The sequence below is a fragment of the Sebastes fasciatus genome, chromosome 16 (assembly GCF_043250625.1).
Source record: "Sebastes fasciatus isolate fSebFas1 chromosome 16, fSebFas1.pri, whole genome shotgun sequence".
Lineage (NCBI taxonomy): Eukaryota > Metazoa > Chordata > Actinopteri > Perciformes > Sebastidae > Sebastes > Sebastes fasciatus.
Window position 1 is genome coordinate 8,240,552 of NC_133810.1, and position 17,056 is coordinate 8,257,607.

At 37.2% G+C, this 17,056-nt stretch overlaps 2 protein-coding genes across 2 annotated transcripts; both read right to left on the reverse strand.

The window, feature by feature from the left end:
• Positions 1-354: 354 nt before the first annotated feature.
• Positions 355-5,897, reverse strand: LOC141752877 (15-hydroxyprostaglandin dehydrogenase [NAD(+)]). The gene is made up of 7 exons (XM_074611118.1): positions 5,706-5,897; positions 5,038-5,161; positions 3,794-3,900; positions 3,439-3,535; positions 2,542-2,618; positions 1,195-1,352; positions 355-959 (listed from the first exon to the last, which is right to left on the reverse strand). The coding sequence occupies exons 1-7, from the start codon at positions 5,796-5,798 to the stop codon at positions 839-841; spliced, it is 777 nt and encodes a 258-aa protein (XP_074467219.1). The 5' UTR covers positions 5,799-5,897; the 3' UTR covers positions 355-838.
• Positions 5,898-9,234: 3,337 nt separating this feature from the next.
• On the reverse strand, positions 9,235-16,856 carry LOC141753068 (sodium-dependent phosphate transport protein 2A-like). The gene is made up of 13 exons (XM_074611390.1): positions 16,631-16,856; positions 16,140-16,275; positions 15,119-15,262; positions 14,903-15,014; positions 14,623-14,821; positions 13,819-13,914; positions 13,522-13,573; positions 13,055-13,222; positions 12,797-12,913; positions 11,914-12,038; positions 10,517-10,629; positions 10,148-10,431; positions 9,235-9,944 (listed from the first exon to the last, which is right to left on the reverse strand). Exons 2-13 carry the CDS (start codon positions 16,264-16,266, stop codon positions 9,628-9,630), a joined length of 1,854 nt encoding a protein of 617 aa, XP_074467491.1. The 5' UTR covers positions 16,267-16,275; positions 16,631-16,856; the 3' UTR covers positions 9,235-9,627.
• Positions 16,857-17,056: the final 200 nt, after the last annotated feature.

Consider the following 17,056-nt stretch of genomic DNA (forward strand, 5'->3'; position numbering starts at 1 on the left):
GAATATAACACCATCAGGGGTTACGTTTTGATACTTTAAGTGCATTTTGTTGCCAATACTTTTACATAAGTACAATTTTGAATACAGGACTTTTACCTTTAATTCACTTTTACTATTAAGAGTATTTCTTTAGTCTGTTACTGAAGTAAATGATTTGAATACATTTTCCACCACAGCTCCAGACTTCATCCTGCAGCTCAAACCTTTCTAAATAAATAATTTTGCATCTTTAGTTTAGACACCGTATCTCTGCACTTAAAACCTAAAAGGCAAAAATAAATATATGTATAGCACATTGTTTTTCCCATTCACTGTTACACACTTTAGAAAGAAACATTTGAACAAACCACAGCATTATGTATGGATATATTTATTATGTATAAACTAGAATTATGTGATATTATGTGCAGAATCACATGTGATTATGGAATAAATTGAGCAGGAAGTGCTAAGAGAGAAAACATTTTTTGGGGTAATTTGGATGATTATGATGGACATATTTGCCAGTGAAATAGTGGCACCTTGTGGTCATTACATAAAATTACATCCTGGAGTTTAATCACGTCACAGAAATCTTTTGGTGGTCTGTTAAAGGTTAACATGTGCAGGGACACACTTGTCCACATGTATCGTAGTTAGCAAAATCAATCATTACAGTTCATTATTAAACAAGCCTAGACCTCCCATGTTCATTGATCACTCATAAAAATATTTTAGCTGAAACTCCTTGTCTGCTGTACAAAAAGGCACTTGAGTTTTAGTTTGTACATCAACACGGAGAAGTGGTGCAGTTTTGTTTACAACATCCAGAAATGTTGTGGTTTGTCATTGCAGAGATCTACGGGATTACTGAAGGAAAAGTCACGTATTGCTTTCCTTTAGGGAACACCACGTAGGCCTCTCCGTTCTTCGTCTCATCCGTCACCAGCTCCAGGAGGGACTCTGCTATCTCAGACACACTGGAATAAAGCAGTGACTTCAATGAATATGCATGCACACAATGCCACACATGGTCACGATAATGTACTTTAACACGTATGACATGATGTCATAGAAGCGGTCTAAAAATTATGGAATTATTCTGAACCAGCTGCAGAGCAAACAGTTAAAAAGATTTATTAATGGAGCGTAGAATGTAGATTTTTGTGAGGGCTTAGTATCAACTTCAACGAAACGACACAAGCAAAGACTCACGTTAATATCCCAAGCTTATCTACTAATTGTTGGGATACATCAACCAGGTGGGAGAATCGCCCCAGTTTGAATGGAATAGCAGAGAAGAGGTCCGTTTGGACGAAACCTGGGCAAAGGACGTTGAACCGAATACCGTAACCTGATGCGGTAGAGGCAGCCTAGTAAAAGACACATACAGCACAATTATGCTTCAAATGTTCAGCAGCACAATGTATAATACTATGGAGGACGGAACCTGCCAAAATAAAAAATAAATGATTAAATAAATTAATTACTCAATAAATAAATAAATGTAATTAAATGTAGCAAAAATAATATTAAAAATAAATGTAGCCACTAATTAATTGATAAAATGTGAGATAAATTGATATTTGTTTAAATTTGCTTCTTTATTTATCTTTGTATTAATACTCTCTCTAAAGCCCCCTCATTTGCATAATGTGGCAGGAATGTATAAAGAAAAGAATACAGAATAAATAAGTAAATAAATAAATAAGGGGTAAAATACAAAGGGAAAAACATGCAGAAATAAATAAATACATCAATTTAAAAATGAATACATAAATAAATAAAATGGACAATTAAACAGAAATAAAGTAGTAAATAAATAAGGGAATTAATACAAAGATAAATAAATAAAAAAGCAAATTAAAACAGAAATATAAATTTAAGTCACATTTTATCAATTAATTGCTACATTTATTTTTTTTATATTATTTTTGCTACATTTAATGACATATTTATTTATTGAGTCATTTATTTATTAATTCATTCATTTATTTTTTTTATTTTGGCAGGTTCCGTCCTCCATATAATACAAGCACTAAAAGAAAAAGAAAACTGTCTCACTATAGAAATTTAATTACATGTCAAAATGTCAAACCCGGCCTGAAGGTAGTGCATAATGACTCAGCTTCTTATAAGGAGTGGCATAAGTTATTTAGCTTGCAATCCAAAACATGTCAGGGCCTAAAGTATATAAAGTATGCGATTTCCACGCCAACATGTGTACAACACTTTATCTGTACACAGAGCTGGCCCTATAGGCATAGGTGGTTGAGGTGAATGCTAGGGGCGCCTTTTTTACGAATACTATTATTTTTAAATATATTAAAAAAAAGCAGACAACATCATAACTATGTAGCCTATTAAATAGACCCTATCTTCTATGCATCTTCTGTGTGAGTCTACTGTATGAACACAATGATTGGTGCAGGAATTGGCTGCGATGCAAGCGGCACCAGATAATACCTTCCCTAGGGCACCAAACTGGTCTGTGCATGCACTTGAAAAAACAATTTAATTGGCCTCTTGTACACAGATGTTATCTTTATCTTCCATCCTTACCCCCATGGCTCGAGTGAAGCCGACGACTCCGTGCTTGGTGGCTGTATAGACAGGACAGTTTGGCAGAGGGCCAATACCTGCAGGGTGTGGATTATATCAGTCAATATTAATATTCCTTCCTGACTCATAGGCAAATTTCGACGGTGTCTCTTCTTTTCATGCAATAGTGCCGAGACTTAGGCCACACAGTAATCATTAGCATTCCATAAAAATTACGAAACTTGTGTTACACTTAGCTGTATTGGATGTTGCTTATCTATATACCAACAGGCTGCAGGCTGTTGAATTCTTTGCAAACCAAATTACCAAATTTTTTTCCAGTCCAAATGTATTTATAAAGCACATTTAAAAACCAAAACAGTTGAACAAAGTTCTCTACAATAAAATTATAGCAAAAAAAATCATAAAAACAACACACTAAAAACACAATGGACAGATTTAAAAGACAAAGGACAATAATATAGAAAGGTAAATCTCATAGTGAGTTAAAAGCCAGAGGAGAATAAATGTTTGCACCATGTACATGTGAAGTATGTGTAAGTAAAGAAGTTATTTTTCTGTTGTGTGCATCTTTTCTGTGCAGATTCTGAGGATTTGTGTACCTGCAATATAGATATATAACAGAGACACAAACATGGCACAGACTGATTATAAAGTATTGTGAATTTCATGTGTCAATAAAAAGAGTTGCTGGTTTTATTGTTACACAAACAAGAGTACAAACTAATAAAAGCAGAATTAGAACTGCCTGTACAACCTTCCAAATAATGTCATCATAAATGTCTTTCTTTAGTAAAGAAACGATCACGTACAATTTTTTCCACAGGGACGCAAAGAAGGCTGTTTTCTTTTGTTTGAAAAAAAAATCATATGCATGCAGTACATCGTGGGCTTTACCTGCCAAGGATGCCGTGTTGACGATGACCCCGCCCCGACCTCCACTCAACTTGCTCATGTGCTCCATGGCCAGGTAGGCTACCCTGATAACACCCATCTACAAATATAAAATACTTACTGTTGATTTTGGTGTCGAAAGCAGAAATCTCTTCTTTTTTTTTACAGTCCATGAATACTTTGGTGTTTCTTTTAAGTAAATGTTGTGAAATGAAAAACGGGAAGCTCAATTGGTATATTATGTTTGCCAAATCATTTCCTCACACTCCAACTGTGTCATTTCCCTTGTGGGAGTGATGCAACCAGGTACCAGTAATGGGAATAATTGCAGCCAGATGTTACTCTCTCTACTTCTTACAAGGTTTATGGAGACAGTTTTCTCCCACGTGGTCTCATCCAAGATGCCAGCGTTGTTGCACACGATGTCTATTCCTCCGAAGGTTTCTGCGGTTGTCTGAAAGGCAGCTTGAGAGCAGAAAAAGAAGCAGTTTCATTTCAATAAACAGTTTGAGCTCTTCCCCTTATATGGCCTTTTCTTTCTTTTAGTGTGGCATTATTCACTGCAGAGCTGCCCGCAACGATTAGTCAGCTAGACAACCACAAAATGAATCAGCAATCATTTTGATGATCCATGAAGTCATTTTGTAAAATCCACAAATTCACAGTTACCAGCTTCTCAAGTGTGAATATTTCCCGTTTTTTTTCCCTTATTCTGAGAGCAAACTGAATTATCTGTGGGTTTCAGACTGTTTGTTGGACAGAACAAGACATTTTATAGACTAAAAAAGAACCGTCAGCTGCACGAAATTATGATTATTAGCTTGAAATGTAAACTTTGTAAGTGTATGTTAGCCAGTCCCTCCAGGATTTGTGATGAATTAATATCAGTTTTATTCAATTCAAGTTATTTAAGACTAATAGTTCATGACGCTGACGTTTTTTGTCATGTGCATTAGCAACAAAAAGTTTGTGATCCGGCAACATTATGATGACGTATAACATGAAATATACAAGCCACCACATAAATGTACAATAAATGAACTGATATTCTCTGCATATTTTTGCAATTTTGTGTGATTTCTGCAAAAAATGTGCAATGGTCAAATCAAAAGAATGCTTTTAAATTGTATTTTTACCACCTTCAACAACAAACCTTGAACTTCACCTCTTTATAAGTATGTCAAGGCATCAGGGTGTTTTTTCCTACCATTTAAAGTCTCAGGAAATTATTCTAATTATATATTAATTATATATGTAATTGTTTAACCTCAAATTAATCTGGGGTGTGGTACTCTACTTGACCAGGGATTAAATACCATATGATCAGGTTTTAATTGAAGACGAAAGGTCGCAGAGTTTGTGAGCTTCCTTGTATCTGACAAACAAACTGGAAAAAAACACACACACAAAACACACTCTGCTTAATCCTGTTGGGATTGATTAGATTCATGTGTTTCTTGTTTATTACACTAAAGAGACTCAAGCTGTTCCTCTCTTCATCCCTCCCCCACTTCCGTACTGTGTTTATCAAGTGTGCGTGTGTGTGCGTGTGTGTGTGTGTGTGTGCATGTGTGTGTGTGTGTGTGTGTGTGGTTGTGTCACCTTTGACTTGCTCCTCTGATTCAACATTGCAGTTCAGGAACAAAGTTCTCTCCCGTCCATATTGTTTGTTTAGGGCTTCTATTAAACTCTTTCCAGCAGTTTCATTCACATCAAGGAGGGCTACCTGCACAGGTGAAGGTCCATCAGATACATCAGACACTCAGTTTATTAGGTACACCATATAGCTGAAACTAATGCAGTCACACAACAGTCCTGGAATGAATCCACCTTCATGAAAGTTAACAGTATTTGTTGAAACTTTATGATCATTTTGGAGGCTTGTGGTCTTGTGTTACTTCCTATTTCAAGAAAGAATAAGGCATTTTTCAGAGCTAGATTATGAAATATTCCTACAATATTGGCATTGTTTTACTTTTTTTATTCAAATAAAAACACTTAAAGACTATAGAAAAAAATGCACAATAGTTACTAGTAGTAAAAAGTACAATATTTCCCTCTAAAAACTTAGTTGCATGAAGTAGAAACAGTACCAATAGTACAGCAGCTTGCAAGTACCTCGAAGGTGAATTCAAGTACAGTAGCACATGAATAAATACACCTTTGTAAACACAGATAACCGGAACATCTACTCTGCCACTGCATCATTTACTGGTTATGCATGTTCTGCAACCATATGTTGGCACCACACTGTATCACACAAACTTTACCTTGGCACCGTTTTTCAGGAGTATCTCAGTCATTGCTCTTCCTATTCCCATCGCTGCTCCAGTCACTACAGCGACTTTACCTTCTACCGCCATGTCAGCTGTTCACTTAGTTAGTCAAATATAGAGATAATAGGGATAATAGAGAAAGGAGGCTCTCACAGCTGGAGGATCTCTGCAGGAAATAGCAGCATAAGAGGCGAGGAGTCGCTCTTATACTGGCACCGCCCATCACCAGGAGGACATACCCATTGTGTCGAAACAAGCAATGAGTGCATTGCATGTGCATGCCATCAGTTTATAGGTTAAGCTGCATTAAGGTTTACTGTTGAAGGACATTTTGCATAATTCTTTTTTAAATCTTCAGTTCAGTGTGTTTTCAATTGAGTAACTCCTTTTCATTACTTTTAGAGGAGTGTTGGATGTGAAGTGATCTTAAATGAAACCAGACCTCTGCATGCACTTCAGGAGAGGATTAACAAATATTTGTCTGTCTATAATTTTGCAGAAATACCGACCATAGTTTCCATGTGACGTCACTGCCCTATATGCGAACGCCCACCTGGAGGGCAAAACAAAGCTGCTAGTGATGGGAATTCCGGCTCTTTTTGTGATCCAGATCATTTGGCTCAGCTCACCAAGAAAGAGCCGGCTCTTTCGGCTCCCAAACGGCTCTTCGTTTTTACCACTTCTGCCTTTTTATAATTCAGCCAAATTTAGCACTGTTTTGACCTTTGATTATAGTATGCGTGCACATATATAGTTCACCTAGACAGACATACCCAAAATAAATCAAGAATAGCTCCACAGCTACCAGGTCTATATGCATGATATAACTAACGTGACTAACTTACGTTACTTAGGCAAATAGCTTACGTAAATTGCGTAACTTACTTACGTAAATCGTGTAACTTACTTGAGCAAATTGCGTAACTTACTTCCGGAAATTGTGTAACCAATTTACGTAAATTACGTAACTGACTTGCGTTAATTACGTAAATTACGTAACTAGCTTATGTAGATTGCGTAAAGCTTCTCGTAATATTACGACTTTTTTTCTTGTTAAGTTATGACTTTATTCTCGTAATATTACGACTTTTTTTCTTGTTAAGTTATGACTTTATTCTCGTAATATTACAACTTTTTTTCTCATAAACTTATGACTTTATTCTCGTAATATTACAACTTTTTTCTCGTAAAGTTATGTCTTTATTCTGGTAATATTACGATTTCTTTCTCATAAACTTATGGCTTTATTCTCGTAATATTACGACTTTTTTCTCGTAATATTATGACTTTATTCTCGAAATCTCAGATTTGTTTTCCCTCAATGTGGCCCTAATACTCCATCGTACATTTGCACTTTGGCCCTCACTGCATTAGACTTATTTACTATATACTTAGACTATAAACTGTTACTTTCATCACAATGCTCAAATGTTTTGCGTCTCCAGACAGAATTATTATTATTTTTTTCCCTAAAATGGCTCTTTTGATTGTAAAGGTTGCTGACCCCTGATCTATTGGATACACCTGTGCGTTTTTGTACTATAAGTCAAAATGTGTAAAAAGACATTCCAACAATGAAAAATAAGATGCTACTCACAGCTGAAAAAAATAATAGACTAGTGAACCAGCTCATGAAATGAAGAAAGAAAGTAATAAATATTTGTGAAGCTTTGTATGAAGTGTTAAAACATTACAACAGCTGTAGTTTCCAGAGTTGCAGTATTGTCTGATTACCATCACTTCTTATTACAAGGTTTTTCTTACTGTCAGTGCACATACGTTTGAAAAACTTGCGCTCAAAGTGGTGCCACTTATATACAACATGCAGTTGACAGTATATACACAAGCGTGCAGAGTGTTACCATACATCAGCACCATCTTTTACCTGTATTGCACTTTCTACATGTGTACACTGTTTTGTTTATATTTGAGACACAGGATGTGGCCTTAATCCACAACAGCTGCCAAAGTGAAAACATCTCCTTGGAGTATCTTTTAGTAAAAAGAATAAAAACATTTTAATTTCCAAAGGGGTATCCTACTATGAGAAACCCACTGAATGTGTAGTATTGTAATGCTTGGATTGAGTTCCTCTCTTCTGGCTGGCTGCCAGATTTACACAGTAAAATCCTGAGCCTGAAAGGAGGATAAAAGCTGCAGCTGTGAAAGCAGCAGGTCGTCAGACAAAAGTAAATGGAGTCATTCTCCAAATCAAGGCTAACTCATTGGACTGCTGCAGTTGTAACCCAATTATTCCCAGGCCACATGTTCTCAAAGCTTGGGTGTAAAATCAGTTTCAAACGTTGTGACTGTGGTTTGGCATATTGTGGAAAAGACAGATGGTTAACTGAGGATTGTATTATGCAATAGTATGCCCCTTTTGGAAACATGCAAACACATATATGACGGCAAACCTTTTGATCAAGAGAGATATTGATATAGAGAGAGAGATAATGGGGTGTAAGGTGGTATGAATGAAAGTCAAGTCTACAAATGCATGTTGTTTATTTTAGTATATTTTATTTCATATAATAATTTGAATACTGTTACAAGAATTAAAAACATTAGTAAAACTATTTTCATTAAGGACACTTATTAGGTAAGTCCATGTAAAAGCATTGATGGATCGTGATGTGAATTGCACAAAAAGGCAGCCCACAATTGTAATGATAAGGTATTAAAAATTCCATTTGGAGAGGCAGTGCTCTCTGGAGCTGCTGTGCTGTAGAAGAATGTAGTATGTGCTGTAGTGTATTGCGAGGAGTAATTAATAATGTGAGAGTAGATGTTACAAGGAACCATGCACAGCGTAAACAATCCTCACCCATTACACTCTGTTAAACCTCCCTCATCCTCTCCCTCTCTCTTCTGCAGTTACTCCATCTGCCCAAACGGTGACAGACACTTTCCTCCATGAAGCTGAAGGAATAAGAGACTTCTTTGCAATGCAAATGTAGTGAGTTGTTTATTCTAGTGATAACAAAGTGATGTGCTGACATGATGTCATTGTTGTCTGACATGATAAAGGAAGCTGACCATAAAGGGACGCAGAAAACCTCCATTAAGCTGAAGGAATAAGTGACTTCTTGGCAATGCAAATGTGGCGATTTGTTTATTCTAGTGATAACAAAGTGATGTGCTGACATGATGTCATTGTTGTCTGACATGATAAAGGAAACAGACCAAGAAAGGGATGCAGAAAACCTGTCTTTTCAAATGCCTCTAAAAAAAATACACCGTGAATAAGCAATACAATATACATAATATTAAAAAAAAATGTATACCCACAATAATTGAAAGGTTTTCAAAAGGATTATTTTTCAACAAAATGTTTTGATAAAATGATTTTTTACAAGAAGCTTTAAAACACATAATTCTCAACATAGAACATATACCTGACACATAATAACTGTTAAAGGCACCATGACTCAAACATTTTAATCCATTCACACACACATAACATTACAACTTTGAATGCTGGCTAAGCCAATTTAACCAAAGTAATGGTTTGAACATTAGGGTGTTTTTGCTATAGCTGTTTACAAGAGTTAGTGTTGTTTGCATCTTGGCCACAATTCATATTTCAGCTTGTCTAGTGGGCTTTGAAGGATTTTTTCAAGCCAAAGGTTTGCACAATTTGTCCCAATGTATTGAGGACCATTCAATTGTTCCACTAAAGATAAAACATTCAAATCAGGACAACAAGAGCCACAAGGTTTCTCACACAGCAGCCTTTGCAAAAGAACGAATAAAGAAAGATTCTGTCAGTTGATCACTACACTAGTGCATGTAGCTTATTTGACAAAACAGAAGTTACAAAAAGGTGTCTTTTAAAACATTCCTGATGCTTGATTGATGTTTGCAAGTTATTGCAGCCTATGTGGTTAAGGAGACTGTATGACACAAGATAGTAGCACTATAAGTGAGTGCTGCTCAGTTGAGTGCCCTGATTGGTTAAGTTTGTGTCTTTATTTATGGACCACAATGCGGTCAAGCTTAATATGTTGTTCTCTGACGACATGTCGGTGGCTGTGTTGTCTCGGTTGTTTTCCTCATTGTATTGTAGATCACAACATCCAGGTTTGTCCAGTTCTCTTTGTTTCCGCCAGCTCTTATCTATTATCTCTTGTCCTTCCCCACTCTGCTTCCATTTCTCTCCAACTTTTCTCTCAGGGTTGACAGCAACGCCCTCCAGTGATGTTTCTGGGCCATCATTTCCCTTGCAATTCCAACCTAGGAACAAAACACCAAGAGGAGGGTCAGTCTCTCAGGAACAGCAACCAGGAAGAGGTAAATCATAATGTCATAATGCAAACAAAAGAAAGTGAGGTGTTTGAGTTTGTATCTCAATAGTAGCAGATAGAAATTCTATAAATCATACATTTAAATAATTCAGCTAACTAATTTAATTCAAAAGTCTCACTTAAGATATTTACCTCTTCCGTGCCTGCACCATAGGGTCACCCCGGTGATGAGGTCATCAAGGGGCTGCAGCGAGGTCATACAAACAGGAAGAAAGTCCCAGTTCTGCAGTCTAGGTGGCAAACAATCAGGTCTGCACGCCTGGAGCATGTTTACTGTTGCACCAGATATAATCACCATAATGACTGGGACACCAATCCCGGTCATCACCTTCCACCCTGCCATGGAGAGGGCAAACACGAGGGATGGGAGCAGCAGGAAGCAGAGGAGGAGGTACAAAACGGCAAACCAGCGGTACCTGTGCACGTGTGAGTTATGTCAGTTTATCCTATTTAATCAGTTGTGGAGATTTATTAAAAGTAAAACCTATTTGCTAATCGTACCTGGCAGTGATGTTGCCAAGGGCACAGGCCATACGTATGGGTAAGCGGGTGGCTGGCATGGGATACCACAGCAGGATACCAAAGAGGTTAAAGAATAAATGACACAAAGCAACCTGAAACAAAGGAGGAGGTGAGGATAATAGAGGCCAGCATAAAAGTGAGAAAAACCTATTTGACAGAGGACACAATATCGGATTTTCCATTGTCGCAGAGAAAAGCAGCAGGATGCTGCATATCATGGAATTTTTACTCTCACAATTTAGAGTATAAACCATAGAGAGCAAGCATCTGCACAAGCTGTGTGTCCATTTAAATATGGGAGCTGATTACAAATTCCAATAAACACAGGTAAAATGCTGCCATTGTAATTTCCATAGCCCAAGGTGACATCTTCAAATGTCTTGTTTTGTCTGACCAACAGTCCAAAACACAAAGATATTTCATTTACAATTATATAAAATGGAGAAATGCTGCAGTCACTTTTGAGAAGCTGTAACTTTTTTGATTGAAAAATGACTGAAACAATTGAAACGTTAATTATCAAAATAGTTGCTGATACATTTTCTTTCGGTTGACTAATTAATTGATTAATTGACTAGTTATTTCAGCTATAGTTTCAATTATATTGGAAATCTTAAAAAGACTAAATATTTAGTCTGCTTGCCAATTGAACAAAATTTACTTGGACTTTAATGGAGTGTAGCTAAATGATTGGTAGAGCATTGCTTGGTGGTTGCTGAGATCACTTTGCTTTTAATGTGGCATCTGTGACACTAGATGCTTTCTTAGTGTCAACCGAGATGTCACTACGTTGTTGCTGTGGTTGTGATATTTTGGGTGTTTGGCAGGGCATGGGTGTATGGTTGCTATGGTGTTCTAAGTGCCCTGACTGCTACGTCTGGACTAGGACTGCTGTACCAAATGCTTTGTAGGTGTTCAATGAGGTGTTTCAAGCAGGTGCGACTTGTACATTACGGAGTAGTTGTCAGTTTCACATGAATCGAAACTCCGTTGTACAAATGTAATTCTCGACTTCGGTACCCATCCCCAGATGCTAGGTGGTAACTAGTTTGTTTGTGGTAGTTGCTATGGTGATTCTGTGTGGTTGGTAGATGGTTGCCAAGGTATATGAGACTGTTCATAAGGCGACTTTAGGAAGTTGCTTGGAAGTACTGCATGTTTGCTGAAATTAATTATGTGATTGCTCTTGATATGCATTGCAAATGTGACACATTGATGTGTGTGGGTGTTTTAAGATGAACTGGAAATGATACATACTGTACACAGAAAGAGAGACATAGATAAAGATGGAGGGGACTCATTAAGCATCACAGAGCGACAAAAAGAGCGACTGTGTTTGACAGTTTTAGCAAAGTGTGCGTGTGTATATAAGCTACCTGTGTAGCAGCAGCTAGCTTATCTCCAGGACTAGCCAGGGCTGCCAGTGTAGCTGTTGTAGTTGTTCCAAGGTTGGAACCCAGGGTTAAAGGGTAGGCTCTTTCAATACTGATCACACCAATCCCTGAGGGTCCATAATATGATTAACAACAGTTACAACAGCTTTTACAGTAAGTCTAGGTCTGCATTTGACGAAATCTAGATTGTTGTAAATTCAAGTTAAGTTAATTTAAGTTAAGTTAAACAAAACAATTGGTCAAGACACAAGTTAAACAGTAATAAGCCCCACTGAAAGGTCAAATTAGGACTGTTACTGAGTAACCTAGCTTTCATGGAGGTTGTTAGAGAGTCTTGCTTCAGGTTTAGCATAGACAATGGAACCAATAAGACCTATCACAAGACTTTAAGGAGAGTTATAAAACATTTTAAAATTTGCAGTGATCACAGTCTGTTTTTTGTGAGCGTTTTATAGCTGATGGTGCAATATAATTAGTTAAGATACTTATAAGAATATGTGGGAAACTTTACCCAACAACTTTTTTTTAATTGTAGAGATATGACAATTGATGAGATATGTCTGAAACTGAGCTAATCTCCTACCGATGGAGGATTTTTAACGAACATGCTTAACCATTATCTGCTGCAGTCCTGTTAATGTTGTACAAAGCTGGCAGGAGAGTGCTGCATGTGACCTTAAAAACACTGAGATGGTAATCTATTTATTGTTGTAGTAGATAGTAAAAGAGGAGGAAGTTGCTAGAATTTCTTGTTACCAATAGCTTATTTCCATGTACAATACATTCAAACTTTTAGGAAACCCCTATTATAAATATATATAAATCAATTGACACATGATATTTCTTATAATTGTGTGTGTATTACCTATGAGAGGAGTGATGGCAGAGGTGAAGACGGAACTGCTCTGAACCAAAAAGGTCATGCCTGCTCCCACTAATAGAGCCAGATAACCTGCCAGCCAGGTAAACGGGAAGGGGAAATCTACAGGACGGGACAGAAGAGGGAATCTTGAAAAAGTGAGCAATGTGTGCTCCTGTACATTATCATTGTTCAAGTTGAGATTTAATTCCAGATAACTGAAAAAGCTATGGGTTTAAATGTGATATTCCTACCGTGTATTACCTGTATTAACAACTTTATTAATAACACTGGCCACCTGGCCCTTCAGCAGTGAGTTGAGCAGTTTAACCAGCAGTATCAGACAGCTGCACATTACCAATAGGGAGCAAGCCAGAAGGATCAGACCTATGGCCAAGTCTGACAAAGAGCAGTCCACAAAGAGATGCCTACCTGGGCAGAGAGACAGACATGTGATGTCATGAGGAAATAAGTTAGGTTGAGTGAGAAACAAAATTTAAGTACCAAGATATAAAGGGAGGAAAGCTACTCTCTGAGACAAAACTTCAAACTTTGTAATCAGTGCGTTTCATTTGCAGTGCATTTTAATGATTGTTGAGTGAGGCACAAGTTAAAGTTAGTGATTAAAACACATAGGAAGGGAAAATGTATGAGAGAGGAGAGATGTTATTCTATCACATAAAGCTTAAACACATAAAAACACAAATACTTAAACCGTGAAAATGGCATACATTTCTGTGTATGTTCTGAAAGGTTGTGTGTTCCCCAGGATGTTTCATTGTCCTGTCAGCAATGATAAACAGGTAGAGCGCAGACTGAGGCAAAGACATGGTGGGACATTTTCAAAATGTAACTTATGTAGCAGTAACATTTATAGTACACTTTTAGTTTTGCAAATCCAATATATGAGCGTGATGTGCATAACCAACCTGGTCTCATAAAGTTTTGTAAAATGAGCACAGTGTCTTTCAGCAAATTAAAAGTGAGACAAAGAAGAAACGGGCAGCAACATTGTATCGTACCAGTACCTTCACGGTTGTACTTTGACACCAATGCTTCACCAGACTCTTGTTCCTCACACTCTGGTCTCCTGTAGCGATGGCTGTAATGACTGACCGATCCAGCTACACAGAGAGAATTATCGGTTAGAATTACAGTTAATTGCTTATATCACTTGTCTACAGAGGGATTTCACAAGAAATATAGGGATGGTAATATTACCTACCGGCTCTGTAAAGGAGTTATTTTTTGTTTGGTTACCAACTTTTTATCAAATTTGGGCGTTTCTTCCTATATATTTAATAATTGTATCTATTTAACAGGTGCCATTTCGCAGGAGACCTCTTTCTCTCAGTTTCCTCTACTTGGTTGGGTTTACAAATTCAGTTTTTCAATTTAAAGTGGAGGCTGTAATGTTTGCTACGACTTGCCCCAAACTGCATGTGATTATCACAAAGTGGGCATGTCTGTAAAGGGGAGACTCGTGGGTACCCATAGAACCCATTTTCATTCACATATCTTGAGGTCAGAGGTCCCCTTGCCAAAATTTAGCGTAAGTTTGGAACCTTATTTAGCCTCCTTCATGACAAGTTAGCATGACATGATTGGTATCAATGTATTCCTTGGGTTAGTTTCATATGATACTAGGATCTTGCAAATCGCAGGTTGCATTAATGTGTTAAAGAAATTAGTGGCGTTAAAAACAAAATTTGCATTAACTTTTTATCGCTTTAACCTTGACAGCCCTGGTTTTACTGAATTTGCCTCTGTATCTGTCTTGAGTAGTAAAAGAAAATATTTCCTGTACTTATGGAAATACGCCAGCACAGTACCTGGATAATCATTTTAGTGAGTGGCTCAGTGAGGACTTTAAGAAGTTCAGGAGGAGCTTCTTTTCCAGTACTGAGCTGTAGTGTGTCGACCACGGCCTGTGACAGTCGCCTCAACATCCCACTCGCAGCTTCCAGAGGCAGAAGCACCAGGACAGACAGCCAATTAAAACAGTCGTGGACTGTAGCTCCAGCAAATGCCCTTTAATGAAAACAATTTCAGATGTTATTTTTAGATAGACATACCTATAAAAATATAAACAGCACATATACACAGCTATACCTTTCAAACTCCTCTCTCTCCCCAGCCTGCATTAGAGCAACAATGGTATTGGTGACTGATGTTCCGATGTTGGAGCCCATGATAATAGGAATGGCTGACTGAACATCCAGCACTGTACCGAAAGACATAAATTGTATAAATTTAGATTGATTAATTGAAGTGCTGCCATTACATGTTTTAAGTAAGATTGTTGTAGAATTGTTAACTTTAACTCACAACCAGAAGAGACGAGGCTGACTATAATGGAGGTAGAGGTAGAGGAGCTCTGAACTAACACTGTCACCAGTATTCCCACCACCAGCCCTGCCACTGGGTTAGACAGGATGGCATTTTCCTGGAAGATATCTCCTGCTACCCTGCCTGGAAGGGAGAGAGAAAGAGACAGACAGCGGGACAGCTTTGATATTTAAAATCAAGCTGAGCATCCATAAATAAAACACAAAATTACATGTCTGTAATACTAGTTATGGTGCTATGATTTATAACATATAGAGGGCTTGAAGCCAAAGGGGTGTAAATGTGTTATATCAGATTTTACAGTAAAGCCAAAACAAATGTTGATAAAAGTTGAATCAGTTGCTGTTACCATGTACTGAACATAATATTTTATCTTTTTGTGTTATCAGATTCAGCATCACTATAAAAACAATATTGCTACAGTTTAAGTTGAAAAATATTTATTAAAATTTAAAAAAATACACCCTTATAATGTTTGTGCCAAAAAGGCGCGTCTCACTCTTTTGCCATTTTTAAAAATTTTAACAAATATTTTTCAACTTAAACTGTTGCAATATTGTTTTTTTAGTGACAACACAAAGGGACCAAATATTGTGTTCAGTACATGGCAACAGCAGCTGATTCAGGTTTGATCAAAATTTGCACTTATGCCCCTTTTGCCTCAAGCCCAAGTGTTTTTAGCGTACTCTACCTTTGTTGAGTCAAAAAGGGTGCAAGTGAGTTTACGCCCTTTTGGCGCAGACCAAAACCTCACTTTTACTGTTAAGACTTTTTTTCCCTTTAATTACAACATATGAGTCACCATTTCAGTTGTGTACTTTTGGCACTGAAAAGATCTCACTGAGAGCTTTCATTTGATATATAATACTCATATTCGTCCAAAATGGCACTTAATGCCCCTTTGGCTCCAAGCCCTCAGTATCTAAATGACAATGTGTGTTACTGTGAATATTCCCATGTTGAAAGGTTGATGAGAGATGTTGATGATGAGACTGCATACCTCCAGCTAGTTGGAAGGCAGAGCTTAAAATGTCAAGAGAGCACACAAAGAGGTACAGGAGCAGAAACGGGAGCGGGATTTTGCAGAGAGCAGATACCACAGTTTTCACTCGCTGTGTTTCCACCATGGTTAGATCCTGGAGGGCATCAAATATAGGTAATTATATATATATTTATATAAGCAGCAGTAAAAGTTATACTGTAACTTCAGTAGTAACTTCTTTACTAAGTAGTGGTATTGCTGTTGTTGTTTTGTTATTTAATGATTTATACTACCACAGTAACACGTTACCAAGAAATTAACTAATGCAGGATTGTCATATACTGCAGTACTGTATATCAGCGCAACAAAGACCAAAGATTTGTTTTAACATTACAAATTACAGTCCCTATAAACAAAACTGTTACCCAAACACATGAATTTGTAGAGCAACATACTTGTAATTCAGGGACATACAGTAGTTTGGTATAAATACAATTTTTTCAACATACCTTGGGTTTTGATGAAATGGTGCCTCTGCTTCAGAAGGAGAATGCAGACTTAAATTGCATCTAAGAGCAAGAAATAAAGAAACAAAAACATAGGAGAATGTTTTCAATGAAAAGACGAGAACAAAAATACTTTTTGCCTCATACACTACTAATATGTAGTTAAAGGAAAAGGAAAAGAGCAGCGGAATGAGACACGGAGGTGAGAAAGAGAAGGAAGAGAGAAAAGGCAGAAAAAGAAAGGGAGGTGTCACTATGTAGTGTAGATTAACTCTATTAGTAGAGCATGGATGACCGGTGGTGTAATGGAAAACTAAGACTTTCTGCCTCATTCTTTCTTACATTTAATCCCTCTTTGTCTTCATCTATCAACTATCTGTGTACACCATAAATTTCAGATATTCCCTTTAATACTTTACCAATAAGGCT